This window comes from Tenrec ecaudatus, chromosome 12 (assembly GCF_050624435.1).
Source record: "Tenrec ecaudatus isolate mTenEca1 chromosome 12, mTenEca1.hap1, whole genome shotgun sequence".
Lineage (NCBI taxonomy): Eukaryota > Metazoa > Chordata > Mammalia > Afrosoricida > Tenrecidae > Tenrec > Tenrec ecaudatus.
Window position 1 is genome coordinate 14171286 of NC_134541.1, and position 24215 is coordinate 14195500.

The window sequence follows — 24215 nt, forward strand, 5'->3', positions numbered from 1 at the left end:
TGGACTGTCCCAGGTTGAAGAGACCCCCCCTGTGTGTATCCAAGTCTGCCCGGGGCCGTCATCACACTTTCCTGCCTCCTGGCTGCTGCTCTTCTTGCCTTTAAAGCCGGCCCATCTGCTGTCCTTCCCCCTCGACGGCCTGCTCACCAAAGAGAGAACAGATTTGTTGGAATGATGATGGTAATCACGGCTACATCAGTAGCCGTAGTAGGAATGACAGCTAATCTGGAATGATTGCTTACAGTGCATCAGGCACTCTTTGGAGCACTTCATTCATTCACCTGAGGGCCCACACAAGAGCCTTTTATGGAGTGTGTGTGTGTGTGTGTTTCTTGTCCACAACTTATGGATGAGAACACAGAAGTACAGAGAGGTGGTATAACCTTGCCAAGGTCACAGAGGTTGGACTGGGAGTGGTCTGGCTGCAGAACCTGGACTTATACTCATGAGGTTGGTGGCCATGGGGACTTGGGACATCTGAACTTCGAGTAGGGCTAGGAATGGGGGCCAGGGGCATGCGCAGGGCAGAGCTGTTGGCTGCAGAGACAATTTATCAAGATCTCCTTACATACAACCAGATCCCTCCTGCTGTTCCCCTGCTTGTATTCAGAGCCTGTCCCCCCTCTATAGCCCTGCAGGCCTTCTGTACACAAGTGCCAGGTACAGGTGTGTCCCACTGCCTAGAGAAAAAGTTCCTTCTCACTGCCCTGTAGCACACCTTACCACGGGGTGTGGCTGAGTCCATGGCTGCACATGTTTACATCAGACTCCCCCCCCCCCATTGTTTTACCTATGACCAGACAAACCTCTTCAGCTCAGACTTCTCACCCTCCTGGCCCTCTGGTGCATTAGAAACAAGTGGAGATGGAACAAAGGCTGCTGGGTAATATGGGGCTGCTGGGGCATCCTCTCCTCCTCTGCTCTTGCGTGTGCGCTTGTGTGCACAGCTCAAGTGGCTGTAGACCAAAGGAGATTGTGACTCAGGACTCGCTGTATGCTGGTGTGGATGTTTGGAGCTGATGTTGGTGTTTGGAGCAGATGGCTTGTGTGTTGTAATGTTTAAAATCATTTGGTGATCCCTCAGTGTCCATCAGAGTGATGTGTGTCCCATGACTTGTATGTGTATGTGCACATGTTACTTGTGACACTGTGTTGTTGTGATTTTCATTCCTGTCGATTCATGTATCTTTGTATTAACAACTAAAATTTACAGAGATTTGTTCTTTGTGTGACACACACATGTATGTTCATACAGATGGCAATTTTTCTCCTCCAGCCGCCCAAGTCGTGGTGAGGCTGGTGGGACGTTTGTTATGTCCATTTTATATGTGAGGAAACAGATTATAAAGAGGTGAAACCACTTGTTTGAGGCCACCCATCCTTAGAGAGGGTGGAGCTAGGCGCCCAGGCAACTCGTAGGCAGTGCCTCTTGGAATGTGCCTGTGGGATGGTCAAGACTTGTATCCTGGGCTGTGACCTTGAGCTGGCCATCAGCATAGGAGCTGACTGAGTTTGAATCCTGGTTCTGACATGTCACTAGCTATGAGATCCTGGCCAAGTGACTCTACTCCTGTGTGTCTTTGTTCTCCCATGTGCACAATGGACTGGCTCATGTAATTATCACCTGAGACAGTCGGGGGAGTGGGTGAGTTCACTCTCGTGTGAGAGGTCAGTACAGTGCAGATAAATGTGTGGACCAGCCTCAGCTCTGGCCGCTGGCACTTTGTTCCAAAGAGCTTGAGCACCAGCAGCTGCTGGAGGGGTTGGGGGTGGGCTGGGGGCGGACCGTTGATTGAATCTGAAACTGTTTTCCTCTCCTTTGGTTTCCCACTTCCGGCCACCACCCACCCTCCCTCCGGAAGGACGACCAGGTCTTTGTTTAGAAGTTCTGCAGACCCACCTCTTCCTTCCTTAGCTTCTTGGGGTCTCCTGCGTGCCCCCCCACCTAGTCTGAGGTCACGTACCTTCAATGCTTTCTTCCCCAGTGGCCTCCCCCAGGACATCCTTGTCTGATGGGGGACGGGGAGGAAGGTGGCATTCTGAGGGTCTTTCCGAATGGAGACTGCTCAGTGGAGAGCTTTGGGCTGAGAAGGCTCTATCCTTTCCAATTCCGGAAGCCCGGCTGATGGTTACAAACCTGGTGACCTACAGGTGACTTCCAGGCCGGAAATACCAGACCTGGGGTTTGGGGTACCCGGAGGTTAACAGAGGTGTCTTTCTGCTTCAGGACAGTTGATGCTGTGGGGGCAGTGACCAGAGAAGGGCTTGTTTCTGCCAAATCCTGAGCCTGGGTTCACTGACACACCGTGTGGCACGTGGCAGGTGTGCAAAGTGCGTTCTTTAGCAAGAATTTACTGAGGGCTGGGCACTGTGCCAGCATCAAAGAAGAGCCCAGTGAACAAGGCAGTTGTGATCACTGCCATCAGGGTGCTGACTGCCAAGTGGGAACAGACAGGTGATACACACTCCGGACTCTCCCATGAGGAACATCCAGGCAGGTGGAGGGTAGAGAACACCTGCATGGCTGCTCTAGTGAGGGCAACCTGGGTGTCGTTTGACTTGCAGTCTGATTGGTGGGGACTAGCTAGTCTTGGGTGAAGAGTGCTCTAGGTAATGGGAATGGCACGTTCAAAGGCTCTGGGGTAGGACAAAACCCATGGCCATGGAGTTGATCTTGACTCATAGCAACCCTGTGGGACAGACTGCCTCAGGTTTTTAAGACTAAATCTTTACATGAGCAGTTCATTTTAATCCTGTGGAGTAGATTTGAACTCTCAACTCTATGGTTAGCAGGTTAATATTAAATTCACAGTGCTACTAGAGTTTCTTGAGGTAGGAATCTCTTTCCATGGCATTGAAATGATTATAGTGATCCTGTAGGACAGAGTGGAACTGTCCCTTTGGGCCGAAGGTTCATCTTTCTCCTGTAAAGTTGTTGGTGGATTGGAACCGTCAACCTTGGGGCTATCAGCCCAATACCTAACCCACAGTGCCACCAGGGCTCCTTGAGATAGGAGTAGGCTTGGCAAATTCAAGAAGCGACTAGAAGACCAGTGAGATGTAGTTGGAGGAAGGCAGGACCACATTACCTGGGCCTTCGCATTTATGATACATGTTGGCTTTCAATCCATGCATCACAGACAGCCATCAGACAGTGTTAAATGGGGTGACACAATCAGATGCTCTAATAGAAAGAATGGACCATTTACTGAGCATTTACTAATGCCCCAAACTCACCTGTTTCAGCTCACATAAGCCGTATGAGTTAGGAACTATTCAATCTACCTTCCAGATGAGGAAGCTGAGACCTGAAGAGGCCAGGGAACCTGTCCAAGGTCACAGCTGGGAAGTGAAGAGCCAGACTTCAAACCCAGGACACTTAGCTGGAGCCCGATCTCGACTGCTGGCTGTGCTGCTTCTAGAAGGCTCTTTAGGGTGCTGGGTGCACAGTGGGGACCCGAGTGGAAAGTGGGAGGCTGGTAGCGGGTGAGAGCCTCTCTCCCCGAAACCCCTTCTGCGGTGGTCTCACCAGCTGCCAGTCCCTTTTAGACCATGCCTCTTCCTGCCATGACCCATCCTACCGCCTCTGCCCTTGCTTTGCAGAAGGACAAGTTCTGTGTGTACGAGGAATACTGCAGCAACCACGAGAAGGCCCTGCGGCTGCTGGTGGAGCTGAACAAGATCCCCACTGTGCGCGCTTTCCTCCTGGTAAGTGCTCCCACCACACCTGCCTTTCCCTCCCCCAACACACGGACTCTGCACCCCTTTGATGTCTGGGACTCTAGCCTCCGGACTCCCTGGATACAACAGAGCCCCATCTGACCCTGCTGCCTGATCATGTCCTGAGCGGACATAGCTCTCATCTGAGCAGGGATCTGCAGACGCTTTCTAAAATGGATTAGATGGTGGGTACTTAGGGCTTTGTGATCCACCCAGTCCTGTCCCTGTCACAACAACTCAGCTCTGTCCTTAGCACACAAAAGTGGTCGTAGACAACAGGCAAAGCAGTGAGCATGTCTGTGTTCCAATAAAACTTTATTTATAAAAACAGGTGGTGGGCCAGCTGTGGCCCTAGAGAAGAGCTGTCAATTCCTGGTCTAAAGTAATGCTCCTCATCATCCTTCTAGTTCCTGAATGCTTCCTCCCCTCTTCCCCCAACTGCCATGACTCAGTTCTACCTTAAAAATCCGGCTAGACTGGAGTACACACATTGGTACAGATAGGAGCTCTTGACACGTGGAATTCAGGCATCATGAAGTTAAGGAGATGGTAGGGGAGTGGGGGAGAAAGGGGATCCATCACAAGGTTAGATATATAGCCCACCCCTAAGGGGGATGAATGACAAATGTGGGTGAAGGGAAACAATGGACAGTATAAGATATGAAATAACAAAAATAATATATAATTGATCAAGGATTCATGAAGGTGGGAGGGGAGGGGAGGGAGGGGAAAAAAGGAGGAGCTGATACCAAGGGCTCAAGTAGAAAGAAAAGGTTTTGGAAATGTTGATGGCAACACATGTACAAGTGTGCTTGATACAATTGAATGATGTATTGTCATAAGATTTGTAAGAACCCCCCAATAAAATGATTCACAATAAAACAAACAAACAAACAAATAAAAATAAAGTAATGCTCCTACGGAGAGTGTAGCAATGACTGTATTTGTCAGGATTGTTGAATAGTCTGCCAAAGAAAGTCCATGTAAAACTGGCCTCAGCAGAAGAAGGAATGGACTCCTTTAGTCTCCTGGGAAGTTAAGATCTGGGGGGTGGAGACATCAGGCCTGGCAGAATCTAGGTGTTCAGATGGCATTTCCCCCAAGGAAGTCTCTCGTCTCCCTTGGCTCTGCTCCCAGGTGGCAGCAGCATGGCCTCTAGTCACCCCAATACTCCTTTCCACTCAAACACAAAACCCACTGCAATCGAGTTGATTCCAGCCCGTGGGGACCCTACAGGACAGGGAAAACTGCCCCTCTGGGTTTCTGAACTGCTGACCTTGTGGTTAGCTGCCCAGCACATCATCACTGTGCCACCAGCATCCATCCTGGAGCAAATGCTCACGGTGTCAGCTTGGCTTAAGAGCATAACTCTGAACCAGTGGCTGTAGACAGGCCACTCTGAGCTGAGTGGGGGTGGTAGGAGTGGTTAGCTTCTCTCCCACCTGAAGGGTAGAAGGTGGGGAAACAGACACTAGGACCCATTGAAAATTCTGTTGTGGTGGCAGAAGTCACTGGAGGACCGCTCCTAGCCTTTGTTGTGGGTGATTCTGATGATGGCTCTTGGGGGATGCACTTCATTGAGCGATTATGCTTATTTTAGCTTTGGATTCCCCCCCACCAAAAAAAGTGCTGTTTGTTTTTTCCAAACCATTTTATTAGGACATCATCCAGACAGCTTACCATTCAGTAGTTCAGTGATCAAGCAGTGGTGTAGATTTGCTACAGCAGTCATTTTCAAAACATTTTTCTTCTATTTCTAAGCCCCCTCCTCCACCACAGACACCCTTCTTTAGACCCCGTGCTCTCCCGGCAGCTCAGAGGGAGTCTCGCACACAGTGGTGGAACGGTGAACCAATGGAGCGTCGTGCATACTAGCTATCCGCCCTGAGAGCGAAGCTGTGTACCAGGTCCTCAGTTACACTTCTGACTGCACAGCCTCTGCTACAGATCGAATTGTGTCTCTCCGCTTCACCCTCCTAGCCCCCCAAACATGTCTCGGCTTAGCCATGATTCTCCACATTATGTCATTATCTTATGTGTTACAAATCCTAACCTCTATGATGTTAATGAGGCAGGATTAGAGGGAATTGTGCTAATAAGGCAGGGAGGGTGTAATCTGCAGGATAGCTGTATCATGAGTCCATCTCCTGAAATAGAAAAAAGGTTAAGCAATAAACGAGCAAGCAGAGATCAGAGGCATCTACAACCACTAAGAAAGAGGAGCCAAGAGTGGAGCATATCCTTTGGACCCAGGGTCTCTGCACCAAGAACCTCATAGACCAGTGGTTCTCAACTTGTGGGTCGTACCTCCTTTGGGAGTAGAACGACCCTATCTCAGGGGTCGCCTGCTTCATAACAGTTACAAAATGACAGTGATGAAGTAGCAACGAAAATGATTTTATGGTTGGGGGGTCACCACCACATGAGGCACTGTATTCAAGGGTCGCGGCATTAGGAAGGTTGAGAACCACTGCTCTAGCCCCTGGGGAATTTTGGTTTGCCCAGTCACATGGAGATTTCCAGGGGACACCAGGCCCACAGATGTTGGAAAGAGACAAAGACCTTCCCGAGAGATGACAGACAGGAAGTCTTCCCCCAGTGCTGGGCCCTGCATTCAGATGTCTAGCCTCCTGAACACAGAGACAGTGCATTTAAGTGTATTCAAGTCCCTGCTTATGGGCTTTCTGTTCGAGCAGCACTGTTGGACTGAGAGTCTCTGACAAAGCATGCCCAGGGTACCTATTTCATTCACAAGCGAGTTCTGGCACCTGGCTCAGTTCCAAAGGGAATCACATGAAGGGGGAGCTTACTAATAGGTTTCTGCTTTTGTCTCAAGCCCTTTAAGCTTCAGAATGGATGGTTTTTATTGATGGTGTCAGTACCTTCATATTTTTTCCCATCTAGTCACAAAACTGTACACAATGCAAAGAAAGCCAAACCCTCACCCCGACAGAGATGACCAGGTTGCTGCCACCCACATGCTGAGCTGGCAGCAGTAGGATGACCCTGCCCAGGCCCTGGGGTCTGGGCTAAGGTTTCTACCTTCCAGGGTTGGCTCCCAGGGTTCTCCTGGACCCTAGAAGCAAGAAGAAGCCAGGAGGGTATGTACTGGGCCCAGGGAAGAGAAAGACCCAAACTTCCCTCCCTCTTCCTTCCTCCTCCCTCCTTCCCTCTCCGCTCTCACTTGCAGTCTTCCTGGTGGGTGAAGGGCTGGTCACTTTTCAGTGTCAGGGCTGGGCCCAGCTGGGCAGGGGAGGCAGAGTCGGACACCATCCGTCTCCCTCCTTGCCGGCATCTCCCCGGTTTTGGCCCCATGAGGATGAGCCACTGCCAGTCTCTTATGGGATGTTCTGGCTTTGGGGACAATGCTATGGTTTTGGGGACAACAGAATCTCGTTTTTCACTCCTGATATGCTGAGCCCTGACTGAGTAATAGGGTGGGCCCTTCATCTTTCTGGGCCTCTGCATGTGGACAGTGGGGCAAATGTCTCCATGGAAGAGCTTTTCCCTGAGCACCTCCCAGGAGGTGTGTCCAAGCCCTGGGGACACAGTGGTGAGAGCAAGGTCTGGAAACCCTCACTTCCCTGGGGTAGCCCTTCCTTCCGGGGGAGGGGGACTCAGAAATCAGGTCCAGTGGTGGTCTGCTCTCTGGAGGAGATCCAGGACACAAAGGAAGAAAGCAGGTGTGGAGGAACAGCTGCTATTTCAGATTTAGTGTTTCTTTTTTTAAAAATCATTTATTAGGGGTTCATACAACTCTTATCACAATCCATACATACATCAATTGTGTAAAGCACATTTGTACCTTCTTTGCCCTCATTATTCTCAAAACATTTGCTCTCCACCTAAGCCCCTGGCATCAGCTCCTCATTTCCCCCCGCCCTCCCTGCTCCCCACTCCCTCATGAACCCTTGATAATTTATAAATTATTATTTTATCATATCTTGCACTGTCTGATGTCTCCCTTCACCCAATTTTCTGTTGTCTGTCCCCCAGGGAGGAGGTTATATATAGATCCTTGTTATTGGTTCCCCCTTTCCAACACACCCTCCCTCCACCCTCCCAGTATCGCCACTCACACCACTGGTCCTGAAGTGATCATCCGCCCTGGATTCCCCGTGTTTCCATTTCCTATCTGTACCAGTGTACATCCTCTGGTCTAGCCAGATTTGTAAGGTAGAATTGGGATCATCATAGTGGGTCGGGCGGGGGCGGGCAGAGGAAGCATTTAGGAACTAGAGGAAAGTTGTATGTTTCATCGTTGCTATATCGCACCCTGACTGACTTGTCTCCTCTCCGAGACCCTTCTGTAAGGGGATGTCCAGTGGCCTACAAATGGACTTTGGGTCCCCACTCCGCACTCCCTACCTCATTCACAATGTTATGATTTTTTGTTCTTTGATGCCTGATAACTGATTCCTTTGACACCTCATGATCACACAGGCTGGTGTGCTTCTTCCATGTGGGCTTTGTTGCTTCTGAGCTAGGTGGCCGCTTGCTTACCTTCAAGCCTTTAAGACCCTAGATGCTTTATCTTTTGATAGCTGGACACCATCAGCTTTCTTCACTACATTTACTTATTTACCCACTTTGTCTTCAGTATTTATGTTGGGAAGGTGAGCATCATAGAATGCCAATTTAATAGAAGAAAGTATTCTTGCATTGAGGTAGTACTTGAGTGGAGGCCCAATGTCCATCTGTTACCTTAATACTAAACCTATAGATATATGCACATAGATCTATTTCCCCGTTCTCATATATAGATATATTAACATATGCACATGCCTTTATTTAGACTTCTGTAAATGCCCTTTGCCTCCTAGCTCTTTCCTTTATTTCCTTTGACTTTCCTCTTGTCCCACTATCATCCTCAGTTCATTTGGGTTTCAGTACTTCCTCTTGGTTACATTACCATTGATCACATCCTACCAGGCCACCTACACCCTCCTCACCACCGATTTTGATCACTTATTGTTCCCTCGTCCCTGGGTTTGTTAACACTACTACCTTTTCCCCCACCTCCCCCTCTCCCATGTCTCCCCAGAACTGTCGGTCCTGTTGTTTTCTCCTCCAGACTGTTCATCCAGCCTATCCTATTTAGACAGACCTGCAGAGATAATAACATGCACAAAAACAAGACAGAGCAAAACCAAGCAACAGTATACAACAAAACAACAAACCAATGACCAAAAAAAAAACCCCACCCAAAACACAACATAAAAGAAAAACTTATAGTTAGTTCAAGGACTATTTGTTGGCCCTTAGGAGTGTTTTCCAGTCCAGTTTGTTGGGGCACCAAGCCCTGGTCCCAAAGTCCACCTTCGACATTCCCTGGGGACCTCGCCACTCCATTCCCTTGCTGTTCTGTTGCACCCCCTTAGTGTTTTGCCTCGGTGTGGCTGGATCAGATCGGGCCTAATTCCCACACTGTGTCTCTGGTGTTGTCCCCTGTAGGGCTCTGGGTCAGTAAGGGATGTCATGTCTCATAGTGGGGCCAGCCATGTGGTCCTCTCAGTGGACTGGCTGCTCTGAGTTGGAACATCGTCCTCAAGGCCTGGTCGGCCAGGATGTGCTCCACTCTTTCCTCCTCCCCCCTGCATCTGCTCCTGTGGGAAGGGAGCGGGCCCTACTTAGGGCAGGACTGAGTATATAGTTTGTCTAGATGACTGATAACCCTTAGGGAGAATAACCTCTGGCCTGCTTGCAATGACCTCCTAGTGTACAGTCATTTACCATGTATAGCAAGCACCTTAGGTGTGGCATATATTTGGGGGAGACAACCTGGGGAAAAGCCACTTTATATCCCATAGTGGTGGGGTCCACATCAGCGGTTTCCAGAATGTCCGGTTTTATTCTGAGTGGGATGGAATGACATCGGAGGGCTCGAGCCAGACTGGCTACGTTGCCTCTTGAAGCCACCCTGGATGCCGGGAGTCCGGGTGGGAGATGTGGGGCGCCGGGCACAGGGCGGCAGTGGGAGGTCATATGAACATTGGGTCAGCCAGCACAGTGCCGTGGCTGGCCAGATGCTTGGCTTCGGGCTCTAATTGAAGAACAGCGTTGGGCCTCCTGAGCTGAGGTGGTGGGGGTAGAGGCTGGGTGAGGGGTGATGGACGTGTTCTGTTGCATGTTTTGAGGGCTCAGTGCCTGGTAGGTGGCTCAGTGAGTGTCCCCGGCAGGCCGTTAGAGAGTGGAAGCTGGAGTTCAGGCTCAAGGGCCAGACTAGATAAGTGAATTTGGGTGTTTTCAGCATAAAGATGGTGCTTAAAGCCTCAAGTCTGCAGGAGACTAGCCAGAGAGTGCCAGAGTGGACAGAAAGGCGGCTTCCAGCCGGATCTCCCTCTTCCCCCCATCCTGCCCAAGGGCTGCCGCCATCCAGAGACTGGGAAGTCTAGGAGATCAAGACCCCACCGGAGGGACCCTGGAGCAAAGTCATGGGCTGCCAGCTGAAAGAGCCGGGGTTCAAAACTCACCAACCGCTCCAAGACAAGGCTGTCTGCTTCGGTAGAGATTGCAGACTTGGAAAGCAGCTACGTCTCCACGCTGCCTTCTCTTCTCACCATGAATTACAAAAGACTGGACGGCTGTGGGGCTCATGGAAGATGAGAATTAAGGGGCTCTGTTGGAATAGTGGGTTCAGCTTGGGGCTAGTAACCAAAAGTGCTCCTTAGTAGCTGCTCCGTGGGAGAAAGAGGTGGCCCTTTGCTACCGTGAAGGTTTCCAGTCTTGGAAACACCAGGGAGCAGCTCTGCTTTGTTGTGAAGGCTTGCTACAAGGCAATGACAATGGACTTGTGTTGAAAGGAGCCAGCTAAGAAGCCCAGGAGAAGGGGGCGCTCTCTACTTCTGAGAACAGCTGCGGTCTTAGCGACGTGCTGGGGCAGTTCTGCCCTGTCCTGTGGGGCTGCCGGTGTCGGCATCCACTCCATGGCGCTCAGTTCTCTCTTTCTTTAAGGGAGCAGACAGCCTCATCTTTCTCAAAAGGCATAGCTGGTGGATTTGAGCTACTGATCTTGTGGTTAAGTAGACCAAGCCTTATCCCACAGGGCCTCTGGGCTCCTTTGTTTGCCCAGTATGTGTGAGGCTCATCCCTGCTGCCAGGGGTCCCTCGGTTCCCATTTCCACCGCTCTCTCGCGAGTTGGGTTGTCTGCTTCAGACACATCGTCAATTCTCCAGTGGGTGGAGTTCTAGGTTGTGTCCCAGTCTCTGCTGCATTGCCTGTCCCTTGTCCCCCGGTGCATGTTCATGAGCTTTTCAGACCAGTGATTGGCAGACTTTCCTACAGAAGACTGGTGAGTGGCTATTTCACGCTTCGCAGCCATATGGTCTGTGTTGTCAGCGCTCAGCTCTGCCTTTGCTGCCGGAAAGCCGCTGCAGGCCTGGTGTGAGCTGAGGTGCTCGGCTGAGCTCCAGTAGAATTTAAGTGACAGAAGCAGGCAGTGGGCGGGATTGGGCCTGCGAGTGTACCTTGCCAACCCATTGTAGGCTGCGTGCTGGATTGCTCCCCTTAGCCATCACCGGCTGCTGGCAAGTTCATCCTGACCCCTGGCCAGCCCTCTGAACTATGCTCCATGGGGTTCTCAGTGGCCCACTTGGTAGACATTGCTTGTCAAGCCTGCCCTCCGAGGCACCTCCAGGCAGACGCCTGCCTCCAGCCCCCTGGCTAGCAGCTGAGTGCGGCGTTCCCTGTTTGCACCCCACGGAGACTCAGCTTGCCTTGTTCCTGAGCCCTCAGTTGCTGCCCAGTTGATTGTGCCTTCAGGTGACCGTGGGCCAAGCAGAACTGTGAGCACGCTGTTGGGGGTCGAAGGCTGTGACTGTTTCTTTTTATAGATCATTTTATTGGGGCTCGTAGAACTTCAGTTACAATCCGTACATCAATTGTATCTGGCATATTCGTATATATTCCATCGTTCTTTTCTAGACATTTACTTTCCATTGAGCCCTTGGGATCAGCTCCTCTTTCTCCCCACCCCTCCAACCCTCATGGCCCCTTAATAGATTATAGATGGTTAATTATTTTCAAATCTCACACGGACCACTGTCTCCCTTCCCCTCTGGTTTCTGTTGTTCTTCCCCCTGGATAGGGCTGTGTGGTTATGTGCCATTCATTGCGATCGGTGCCTCCCTTCTCCCCGCCTTCTCCCTTCCCTTTTGGCATCTCTATTCCCATTCCTGTTCCCGCGTTTCGCGTGTTGTCAGTTTTATCTCTTGCCTATACCTACGTACATGCTCCCATCTAGTCCGGAGAGGGAGGAGGCGCTGAGGTCGTGATAGCGGGGTGGTGGCAAGGAGGCCTCCAGGGATCAGAGGTATATTGCGTGACCTATTCGTGCTCTACTGCACCCTGATGGACTCACCCCCTCCCCGCGACCCCTCTGTGGGGGGATGTTCCATTGTCCACAGGTGGGCTTCCCCCAGGCCTTGCTTCCAAGGTGTCTCGATCTAGGCTTACACTGCCCACCTCTCCATTCGTCCAGGGCTCAACCATGCACACCCTGACCACTGACTCCCTCAGCTGCCGGGCAAACCAGAGAGCCACCCCGAACGGCACTGAGTCGATTCCCACGCACACCGACCCCCTAGGACAGAATGGGAGGCCTGATCTTGGGCTTCTAAGGCTGAACCTTTACAGACCAGACTGGCACATCTTTCTCCCAAGAAGCCGCTGACGGGTTCAAACCCCTGGCCTTTCAGTTCAAAGCCCAGTGCTTAACTTCTGCACCACAGGGTTCCTTTCAGCTTCCCTGGCTGTTGCTAAGGAGCCCTGGTGGAGTCATGGTTATACGCGGGGCTAACCCCGAGTTCAGCAGTTTGAAACCTGGAAGGAAGATGGGGCTTTTTGTTCCTCTAAGGAGTGAGCCTCACAGACTCACAGGAGGTACTTCCACCCTGTCCTCCAGGGTTGCTGTGAATTGCAATGGACTCCACGACAGTGTGTTTGGTTTGGTTTTGAGCTGTTGCTACATGGCTTCTAATGTGATTGTCTGCAGCTGGTTTCTCAGTGCTTCCCATGGTGCTTTGAGAGTGGCCTAGTCTCCCTTCCCTGCATTTCCCAGACAGTTTAATGACTGCCTTCTGTCCCTTTGCAGAGCTGCATGCTGCTGGGAGGCCGGAAGACAACGGACATCCCTCTGGAAGGCTACTTGCTGTCTCCCATCCAGAGGATCTGCAAGTACCCACTCCTCCTCAAGGTGAGCCGCTTGCCCACTCCTTCCCTGTGTTCCAAGTGACAGCAAGCCCAGGTCGGACCGGTCCACTTAGCGTGAGAGTGTCTGCAAAGCCTCGGGGCAGTGTCAGTCCTGGACCGGGCTGGACACAGGGTGCCGGTGAAGCCCCAGGTCCCTGTTTCTTGCTTGTACCTTCAGCTCTGCTGTCTGCTGCAGTAGCAGCAGATGGCTCTAAGCCAGCGGCTCTCAACCTGTGGGTCGCCTGGTTCATCACAGTAGCAAAATGACAGTGATGAAGTAGCAACGGAAATAATTCTATGGTTGGGGATTGGGGGTCACCACAACATGAGGAACTGTATGAAAGGGTCTTGGCATTAGGGAGGTTGAGAACTACTGCTCTCGACTCTGGCCCACGAGGTCTCCCATGCAAGGTCAGCAGGAAAGTGTGGATCAGTCTAGTAGTTCTGAGAAGTCTGGGGACTTTCGTCCCAGGCTCTGCTCAAGAAAACCTGATGTTCAGAATGCTTTGCACACCTTAATTCTGAGTCAGTCCTATGAGCTGACCCGTGCTAGGCTTTGATTGGTTGAGACACGGGCAGGTCCTCCACTTCTGATGCAGTGGTGGTGAGCTGAGTAATTGTGTGCTCTTACTGGCTAAGATCTGGGTCTGATGCTTCACCCTGAATCAATCCATCCGAGCAAGGGGGCCATCACACTTGGTCATGTTCTTCTACCTGGCACCAATGACTAGATCCCTTAGTCCACAAGATTGTGGGTGGGGGCAGATGGACTCCTACATCAAACTGGCCTGTTTGCTGAAGAGGGGAGGTAGATGCTGGGTGGGGGAGCAGGCCATTACTTCTGCCCACACAGTTGTTCCCTTCCCACCCAGACACCCAACTTGACCTTGATGGATCAGAAGGGAGGCTTGTCTGTCCACCTGGGGCCTGAGAACTCATGGGTCTCAGCTTCCAAGGCTTTTGCTGGGTAGATCCCGAGTGAAAAGTCCTGCAACCGGCCACTGCTCGTGGAAATGGTGGCTGCTGCCCCCAGCCTACCCTGGCTCTGCCCTAAAGACCACCCATCTGACGCTGTCCCTGGTGGCTCCCTGCTGCGGGAGGAAGCCCTGGACCATCAGCCCCTCCCAGCTCTGTACCGTGTGCAGTGGGGACAACAGCACAGAGCTTGTAGGATGCAGCTCTCCCTGAGCTTTCTCAGGCAGGTACTGTTGACCCCACGGAGGGGCCCCAAAAGTTCTACTCTGATCCCCAACCCGGTTGCTGTGAGTTGAAGACCTCCTGGCGGGGCTTGCTGATTGGCGGGTTGAATGAGGGAATGAAGAGGTACTTCTTTTGACCCGCTTCGTGTGCTGTCCAAATGGGAATCAGTGACACATTTTAGAGGCAGCAGAAAAGACCAGGCTGCCTGTGCCCAGAGAATTACCATCTCAGAAACCCACAGGGGCAGTTCCACCCTGCTCTACAGGATCACTGTAAGCCAGCATTGTCTCCAGGGCCATTAGTTTGGTTTGGCTTCGTGATGTCATGAGGTGACTTGGGGGCTCCATGGGTAAGCCTCGCTGCTAACGGCAAGGTGGGCGGTTCGAACCCACCAGCTGTTCTTCAGGAGAACGTTGTGGCAGTGTGCTCCTGTCAGGATGTCAGCCTGGGGAGCCCTGTCGGGGAGCTGGGCTCTGGTGCTCTAATCCACTCTCTCGCAGCGGCTGTGGTTTGGGGTTACAATGTGGTTTTGAGTGGGCTGGCAAGCTTTGGGCCACGGTCAGATCCAGCTTGGGGCCTCTTTTCACACGGGCTGTGAGCTGAGGGCTGTGTTTACACTTTCAAGGCTGTAAAGATAGAAAAGACAAGGACTCTGTAACAAAGACCGGATGTGGCCGGCCCAGCCTGAGATCTGACCTCTGAACCGGAGCCAGCTGCCGCTGACCACCTATGTGACCTTGGGCAAGCCACTTCACCTCCCCGTGCCTCAGTTTCCTAACTGTGATATGGGGCTTGCATTAATCGTAACAGAGTGTGTATAGCACTCACAGTTACAGGGCTATTGGTAGGTAGCATCGTGGCACCTGGAGACGTGATGGAAGTTGTCAAGGATTTCATCCGGTTGGATCCACAATCCGCCCTCATGGAAACAGTTATCAGGAGATCAAGTTATATACTGCACTGGGTCAATCTGCCACACAGGACCTCTTTCCAAGGGTCGACAAGCAGGGATGTGACGTCGAGGACTAAGTGCGCCTGGCTCAGCCCGTTGTATCTTCAATCGTCTCACATTCATGTGAAAGTTGCACGTTGCATAAGGAAGGCAGAAGGCGCATGGATGTCCTTGAATGATAGTGCTGGCGGAGAACACAGAAAGTACCATGGACTGTCAAAAGGACGCACAGATCTGTCTTGGAAGAAGTAAGACCAGAGTGCTCTTTAGAGGAAAAGACTCTGTCTCCCAGCCTTTAGGCATGTGATTAGGAGAGGTCAGTCCCTCGAGAAGACATCATGCTTGGTATAGTGGAGGGGCAGCAACACAGGGGAAGGCCCACACCAAAAGGGATGGGCCCAGGGGCTGCAATGGTAGGGCTCCAACTCAGGGGCAATTCTGAGGAAGGCGCAGGAGCAGGCAGTGTTTCGTTCAATTGTGCCTAAGATTGCTGCGGGTCAGAACCGACGTGAAGACGCCTAAGAACCACAGGAGGTTATTGAAGGCGCCCTGGTGGCAGAGGAGTTACAGCACGTGGCTGCTCACCCAAAGGTCATGACTCCAACCAGCTGTTCCGAGGGAGAGAGCTGTGACTGTCGGAGAGCTGACAGTTGGTGCCTGTAGACGTTTTCAGCCTGGGACACCCCACCCTCGGAGGCGGTTCTACTCTGTCCAGTGGGATTGCTATGAGTCTGAATGGACTGCCCAGCGCTGGGTGTAGAGTCTCTTGTGATGTTGAATGCACATACTGCGTTCTTGCAGCGACTTACAGCTGCTGAGCCAGGGAAACCACCTTTGGAGGCTTGAATCCCAGAACATCAGGCTGCTCCCTAACCAGTAGACTGCACGGTCTGTGGAGCAGGACCTTGGAGAGCTCAGCAGGGGGAGGAGGGATGCCGGCCTCCTTCACTTCCTCAACGGGACCCTGGGGAAGCTGGTGGCCTTACATTTCATGGCCCAGTGGCTGGCCCTCCCTTCCGGGATTGCAAGACCTGCCTCTGGCCTGTTAGGACAAAGGCCAGCTGGAGTTCTGGAGCCAGGTCCCGGAGGTCCCTGAGGCATCGCCCTCATGGTTTCTGTGTCTGGGGGGGGGGGGGCATCTGGACACTTGGAATTGTAGATTCTGTAGCATATTTGAAACAGCCTATTTGTCTGGACCTGCATGTACTGGTGGACTTGCTCTTTGATACGAGGCCTTGGGGTTTTGGGAATCCCCTCACCTCTACAGACCAGGGTTTGGTCTAGCAGGATTCCTGCTCTCCGTCTTCCCAGACTGCTGGAATGGACGGGAGAAGGAGTGCCCACAGGAAGTGGCAGCCGGGCTGACTTTCTGGCCAGGCAGCTGTTGACATTGCCCTGGGCGCTCATTCAGCACACTGGCTGCACTTCCCCTGTCTCCAGCTGTGTTTATCCCGCTGGGAGAGCGCTGGGGGACCAGCCAGCGGGGTCTAGGATTCCTGAGGGGAAAGGCCATGCTCCCTCCAGACAGAATGGCTCAGAGTGTCCTGGCCCCTGGCCGGAACGCTTGCATTAGACAGCAGCTGGGGCCGAGGGGAGCTTTTCACGGCCCCTACTTCCTCCTCTTGTGCTCTGTCCAGCGGATCTTAGAGATGGCCATCTGCTCAAGCCCCCAACTTGCCCCGAGGCCCTTCCAGATCTGACCTCCTCATAGATGTCTCTGTGGCCTCTCTGAGATCTTTTGTTGGTGGAGGTGAGCAGGGTCGAGGCGCCTGGGTGGGCGAGAGGGAAGAGGCAAGAGGGAAGGCCTCTTTGGGAACAGACCCCAGAGGCTGAACTTGAACAGTGCCTAAGAATAGCCAGAACATTCTATTTCAGCTCCTCAGCCCAGACCCGGCTTAGACAGCTGGTATTTTCAGTCTTTGCTGAGTTTTCCATGGACGTTTCCAGGGAAATGCTTCTGTTTGGAGACGGTGTCCCTGGCACGCAGGTGGCACGTGTCCAAGGCGTGCCCCGACGGTCACTGGCTGTCCTGATGACCCTTGTTGGGGCCCTCATTGTGTACTGGCGGTGGGCCCCACACAGCTGTGAGCAAGATGGACCCCCACCCCGGCCCCTCGGGGCTTCCAGTGGTGGGCTGGGCACTGCGTGGGCCTGGGGCAGAATGGAATTGTGTGCGGTCCGGGGTGGTTCTTGGGCAAATGGGTGCACACCCTATGTAAAGGGCAGCACCATTCCAGTACCAAAAATATCGACACCAAACTCACTGCCTAGAGTTGCTACTGACTCCTCTAGGACTGAGTAGAACTTACCCCTCCCACCCCATGAGTTTCTTAGACGCTGACTTTACAGGAGTAAGCAGCTCTGACTTTCTGCCCCAGAGCACATGGTGGCTTTGAGCTGTTGACCTTGCAGATCACGGCCCAACTCGTAACCGCGACGCCACCAGGGCTCCTTGTTCCAGCACCAGCAGGGTCCTGTTGGTCTCTGTAGCTGCTGCTGCACCTCGTTGCAGCTTTCCTTGTCTCACAGGCCACTCGGCCCCGGGGCTCCCAGACCCGCGGGTCTCAGGACTCGGTCCTGGCCTTTGCTTTCTCTAGGGTCCACATTCCCAAACGTCTCTGGCCTAGCACCTCCCATTCAGAAAACAAAACAAAATGTTACTCAGGCAACTTTAGACCTGTTTGTACTTGCACACAATGGAATAATAGTAGATACAGTAAACACCAACCAACCAACCACGATGAGACCACAGGCCCTCCTGACGTGGGTGGACCTGGAGGTGATTGTGCCGAGCGAGGTTGGTGTACCAGCGGTGTTATGAGCGCTCACACCCAGACAAGGCGTGCAAACGAGGGGGAAGACATGGGGCGGGGAGATGAGGCGAAGGACTGGAGGGTTGACAGGTGTAGGCTTGGGTGGAAGGGAGGATGGAGGTTTGTGAGAGGGAGAAAGCAGGGGAGGGGATGGGGTAGGACTCAGGGTGGGTCGGGTGGGTTGGTGAGTGGTTTGAACTGTTGACTGCAGAGTTGGTGATCTGAAATGTAAACCCTCCCCTTCATCCACAACTTAAAACAAAAGCATTCGTGATCAATGAATGGATGAATAAAAACAGTTCACACTGTTGGAAACCCCAGACAGGGCTGCTATGAGTCAGGCTCTGAAATAAAAACAATGTACTGTGCGGTAGCCCATCATCCAGGGTAAAGTGTGGGCATCTGCTTTTGCAGCCCTCCTGGATCGTCCCAGCACTGTCCCCCAGGGGCGCTGTGGTCCGCTTTGGGAAACACTGCTCTAGACCCCCTCCCACGACAGCCTCATCTGTCCAGTGGCCCTTTGCTATTGCGTATAGGAGTTTGCAGTCCTCACTGCCATCAATTTGAGAACATTTTCATCACCCGTCAATAAGAGATGACACCGGACCCATGAGCAATCACTTCCTTTCCTACTCCCTCTGCCCTCCCACCCTTGGCAACCACTTATTTCCTTGCTGTCTCTCTGGCTCTGCCTCTTGTGGGCATTTCATAGACACGAAATCATGTGAGACACGTGGGGCCTTCAGTGCCCGGCTGCTCGGACTCAGCACAATGTTTGCAAGGTCTCTGCAGTGTCATATTCTCAGTTTGGGTGGCGGTGATTTTGGTGGTGGTGGAATCATCACCACTGCGTCAACAAGGTCATCTTCACCCCACACAGAAACTCTGTACCCGTGAGACAAGAACGTCCCTCTTGCCCTTCCCCAAGTGTCTTGCTTTGGCCAAATAGTCTTGTATGAATTTATATGACTTGTATGAGTATGCCGTGTTTCGTTTCTCCATTCACCATCTGATGGGCATTTGGGTGACTTCTTTTGTGGCTGGTTGTGAATGAGGTTGCTGCAGACATCGTGGGCAAGACTCCATGTGGACATTCTCATGGCTGTGAATACTATTCTCCCTGATGACTTCCGGCCGGATTCTACTCCTCCCACCCCAGCCTCAGGCTTATCCTCATGCCCACATAGCTGGTCAGTGGGTAGCCTTACAGGTGTCTTCTATTTAAATGTCCCAAACCAAATGCCTGGGTCTTCTCCAGGGCCTGCCTCCCATCCTTGTCTCAGCACATGGCCCCTCTGTCTCTCTAGTTGTCTAGGTCTTACCTTGGGGTTATGGGAGCCCTGTCGCTTAGTGCTTATGTGTTGGGCTGCTAACCTCAGAGTCAGCAGTTCGAGACCACCTGTGGCTCTGTGGGAGAAAGAGGAGGCTTTCTACTTCCATAAAGAGTTGCAGTCTCGGGAACCAACAGGGGCAGTTCTACCCTGTCTTGTAAGGTCGCTATGAGTTGGCCTCGACTCGATGGCGGTGAGATTTTTGGTTTAATCTTTGTGTTATCTGTGCCTTCCCCCCCTCACCTGACATCTAGTTTGTGAGGAAATGCAGCAGCCTCTACGTTCAGCCTCTATGCAGTTACGGGACCACCTGCAGTGGTTAGAGTTCCTATCTCCCCATCCTCTCCAGCTTTTGTCATTCTCAGTCACCCTCTATCCAGAGTCCAGCCACTTCCCCACTCCTCCATGCTGCCCCTCTCCAGGGTGGAGCTTCCCAGGGAGGTCTCCCTGCTTCTCCCTGAGCCCAGGAAGCATTTTCAACCCAGAAGTCAGCTCATGTACCCCAGGGGCCCTTTGCACACTCAGAATGAACTCTGGATTCCTCTGAGGATCTGAGCCCGGTGCTCACTGCCCTCCTCTCTTCCTCTCTGCTTCGGCCACCTTGCTGGTCTTTGAGCACGTTAGGCAGGATTCTGCCACAGGGCCTTTGCACTGGCTATTCCTCTGCCTGGGACACTGGTACCCCAGGAAGACCTTGGGGCTCCCTCCCTCCTGAGTCAGGCCTTTGCTCCTTGTGAGAGAGGAGCAAGGCCTTCCCTGACTTCCCCAAGTAGACAGACCGCCTCTGCTCTTCTCTGTCCCCCCTTACCTGTCTTTTGTCTCTTCAGAGCGTGTCTTACCTGCTCCCATGTCTTACCTAACCCTGGGGCGTTAAGCTGTTGTCAGATGCCACTGAGTCGGTTCCGACTCACAGGCACCCTGGGGACAATGCAACGAAACCCTGCCATGTCCCGTACCGTCCTGATGATCACTGTGATGGAGCCCAGCAATGCAGGCACCGCGCCAGTCCATCTGGTCAAGGCCCTTCCTTTTCCACGCCTCTAATTCACCAGGCATGACGCCCTTTGCCAGGGATGGTCTCTCCTGACAGCACGTCCAAAGTCTGGGAGACCAAGTCTCACCAGCCTTGCTTCTAAGGAGCATTCTGGCTGTACTTCTTCCAAGCCAGATTTGGGTGTCCTTCTGGCAGTTTGCGGTACTTTCAGCATTCTTCACCGGCTCTGCCATTCAGACACATCCTTCCTTCTCTGGTTCAGGTGGGTTTTCCATGTCCTTGGACTGGACCGTGTGCTCTGCAGGGGCAGGGGGTGGCTCTGCGTTGTTCCTCTCTGTCTCCCTGTGCCCGGAACCCGGAGTGTTGCCTTTGTCTGCCGTGGGGTTTGCCCCTGACTCGTGGCAATCTGACTTGCAAGGGGACCCACTGCTTCCTGGTGGTCCTGCGCCATCCCCATTCCTAGTGCTTCACTGGCTGGCATCCAGAAGTCCATCTCAGCCTTCCTGTCCAGTCCCTCGTCATCTGGGAACTCCTCGGAGGCCTGCTCAGCAGCCACACAGTCTCCACACCAGGCGGTGGGTGCTCGAGTGGGGCATTGGTGGAAATGAACTTAGGTCTCCCGAACGGAAGGTGAGAACTCTGCCCCTGAGCCCACCCCCTCTGGCATAGCCATGCCGTCTCATTGCTTGTAGTGGCAGTGCCAGCCCTCTGACGCCAATTGTTTTGGATCTGGAAATTGGGACTTATGCCAGGCTGGGTTCTGGAGAAAAGTGAAGCCAGTGATGCTGGTGTGTGTTTGGCTATAGAAAGAGCTTGCTATCAAGAAACTACTCACACTGTTGTAGACATAGGTACGTCCAATTGGAGTCAAGTCAGTCTTCTCCTGACTCAGGGAAACTGATGAACAGGAAGCAGGATGACAAAGTAGACACTGGGGGCACAGGCTGGCAGATGCAGAGGTCTGAAGTCAACATAATGAATCCACCATTGGTAGTCTGCTAACAGCTCCTGGGATCGACAGTCAGTGCAACAGACTGAGGAACTAGATGCTAGATTCAGCCCTGGCAGAAGGTGAAGGACCAAAGAGGGTTCTTCTGGGCTTGTACTCTCTTACACAGAAAGACTTATGACACTAAGGAGATAGGCTGGGCTCCGCCCCTACCCTTACCCAGGAGTGTCTAGTTGACGTAATCTTTAACCAATATTGCAAACCTCATTGCAGACTCATAGGCAAACCTCCTTTTTAGTTGTGTCCTCAATTCAAAGCATGTCAAGCATGTGGGGCCTAACAGAGCCTGTCTTGGGGTATGTCCGCTGAGAACAGCTGCCCCTGTGGGTTTGGGCCAGGGATGTTGGTGAGTGCTTGTTCTCAGTGTCTCCTGAGCCACCCGTGTCTGGGTGAGGCTGGGGGAACACCTGACTGTCTGGCTCTTACCTTTGTCTTGCCAGCCAGTTGGGAGTGTCTGGGTGAGATGGGGCCCAGTGTCCTGGGAACAGAGTAGGAACACTGTTAGGGGCCCCGTGGTCTTGGTGGAAGCGATGGAGGGATGGGTATAGCTTAGAGTTAGGGTCACGTACTGCTCACAGCCTATGAGAGCGGGGCTTTGAATGGCTTCTTCCAGGTCAGTCATGACTGCTGAAGCAGAACCGGGACAGAGTGGATTTCCCAGCATGTGATGGCTTGAATAATAACCGGCATGGGGGGAATGAGAGCTCAGCGCCGGCTAGAAACGGACTCTCCCCTGTAGCAAACACGTTGCATAGCAACCCGAGCTCTTGACTGTAGAGATGTGACTTGTTGGTGCTCCCCAAAGATGGCCTGAGCACGGGCTCTGTGTGTGAGCGTGGCCGACTTTGGTCCTGGCCATTGTCTTGTATCAGGCTCCTGACACGACTCACCGCCCTGCCCCTCTTCTGCATCTCCTGTCCTGGTTACCATTCCAGGCACCCACCATATGCAAATTCTGGTCCACTGGCCCTGACTGACCTGCTTCAAACCAGTTTGGGGCCCCTACTTTATATGGACTGGAAGGAGGGGAGAGAGCAGCATTAGCAAGTGGTAAGAAGTTAATGCTCTTGGCGAATCCCTCGCAGAGCTTCTGCTAACTCCTAACTGAGACCTAGTGTCGGGGTTTTTGAAGTCACCCGTGTTTTCAGCATATGGTCAGTGAGTGACTAGCAAGTGTCAGGCAGGGCTCCAGGTGCCTGAAATCTCTCAGTGAACAAAACCATTTTGCACAACTAACATTCCACGCTCAGACAGTAAAGGGATAAAGAGGATGCAGGGGGCATGGATGCTGTGGGTGGAGAAAGCAAGTGAGGCAGCTCAGGAGTCTTTCAGGGCTCTGCGGTTTTAGCAACGGAGTCAGAAGGGAAGGTCAGACTGAACAAGTAAACGATTGAGCCAAGACCCAAGGCAGGTGAAGGGGGAGGGGTGTGTGTGTGTGTGTGTGTGTGTGTGTGTGTGTGTGTGTGTGTGTGTGTGTGTTTTCTTGGAGGAAGAGTGTTCCAGGCAGAGGGAACAGCATGTACAAAGATTGTGAGGCAAAAATGTGTCTGGCATGTGTAAAGAACAGCCGGCAGGCCACTGTGGCTGGAACCGAGTGGGCGAGAGAGGCAGTAATAGGGCTGAACTCAGAGGTGATGGGGGTCAGAACACGCAGGGCTTTTTGGGTCATTGAGGAACCCTTAGCATTTCTCTGCGTGAAGTGGGATCCCTGGGCAGAGGATAGGCATGGTCTGACTTGGTTCTAACAGGATCCCTGTGTGTGTGTAGCATGGACTACAGGGGGAGGGCACAGGCCAAGAGTCCACTCCAGAGGTGACTTTCATGGTCCAGGCCAGAGCTGGTAAGTGGCTGGCCAGGGAGGCACTGCCACTTCACATTAGTCCATTTTCTACTGGACAGCGTGTTGTCATGGTACTGGTTTACCAGACCTCTTTATTTGGGCCATTTCTCTGGATTGCTCTTCAGACTCTGAGGTTACAGGGTGTGCCCCCTTCTGCTGAGGCTCTCACATCATTACTGTGTCCCGAGCAGGCACAGGAAGTCAGAGGCCTCGTCTCTGTGGCCCCCTCTGCCCTGACCACAGTGCCCACTCCTCCATCCTGCCCCTTGGTGCTGAGCACTGACTGCGTGCCCACAGCTCCACCAGCCCCAGCCTGCACGGCCGCAGTTCAGGCTCTTTCCTGTGTGTGGTGAACAGGACCCTGGAGGAATGTAACACCCCTCAGTCGGGGGCGCCCCATGCTTCTTCCTCTTCCTTTAAAAGTCAGGCTCCCATGCCACCCTTGCCAGTCCTATCTGCACCTCATCTGGTGGCACATTGCGGGTGGCAGAGAATCCAGATTTCAAAACTGGTCTCCACCTCTTCTGAGCTGTGTGATCCAAGGCACATTGCTGAGCCTCTCTGGGCCTCCATCTCCCCATGTGTGTGATAAGGGGTGGAAGTCACTGCCTAGGCTGGCCATGAAGATGAAGCAAGGCCATGTGGGTCCGGCTTCGCACCAGTCATGCCCGGTGAACGTCAGCCTCTCTGACACTGTCATGATTTCCCTTTTACCACTTCCGATGCTTGCTCTCACTAGCTGGGCCGGCTTGGGAAGTGAGTTAAGGACTCTGTGCCTCCATCCCCTTTTCTGTCAACCAGGGCCCATGGCATGGCATGTTGTGAAGGCAGCAAGAGATCACACGGGCCAAGCTTGAATGGGTCACCAGGATCAGCGATGTTCATGTCTTGGAGAGGTCTGCCAGCACCAGTATCGCTCCGACCATACGGTGCAACCAGGCAGCCGGGCAGCATTTGGCCTGCAGGGCTTGGCCCTCTGCGTGACACAGCTGGGCCCCTAGGCTCAGAAAGGGGAGGCGACTGGCTCCAGGGAGCATCGTGTACCCTTGTCCACTCCAGAATGGGAAGTCCTAGGCCAGAGTGTTCTGGAAGGACGTGTTCTCAAACCAGTGACCGTTAGGTCCCTGTTTCTGTCGCAGACAACCTCATCTTATGGCTCTTTGCTG

The 24215-nt window shown here is 52.8% G+C and overlaps 1 protein-coding gene across 1 annotated transcript in view; it reads left to right on the forward strand.

Moving 5' to 3' along the window:
- PREX1 (phosphatidylinositol-3,4,5-trisphosphate dependent Rac exchange factor 1) overlaps positions 1-24215 on the forward strand; it is a 205085-nt gene that overhangs the window by 93694 nt on the left and 87176 nt on the right. The window contains exons 4-5 of the mRNA XM_075528620.1: positions 3604-3708; positions 12813-12914. Coding sequence (XP_075384735.1) covers positions 3604-3708; positions 12813-12914 — 207 coding nt within the window. The remainder of the gene's footprint in view (positions 1-3603; positions 3709-12812; positions 12915-24215) is intronic.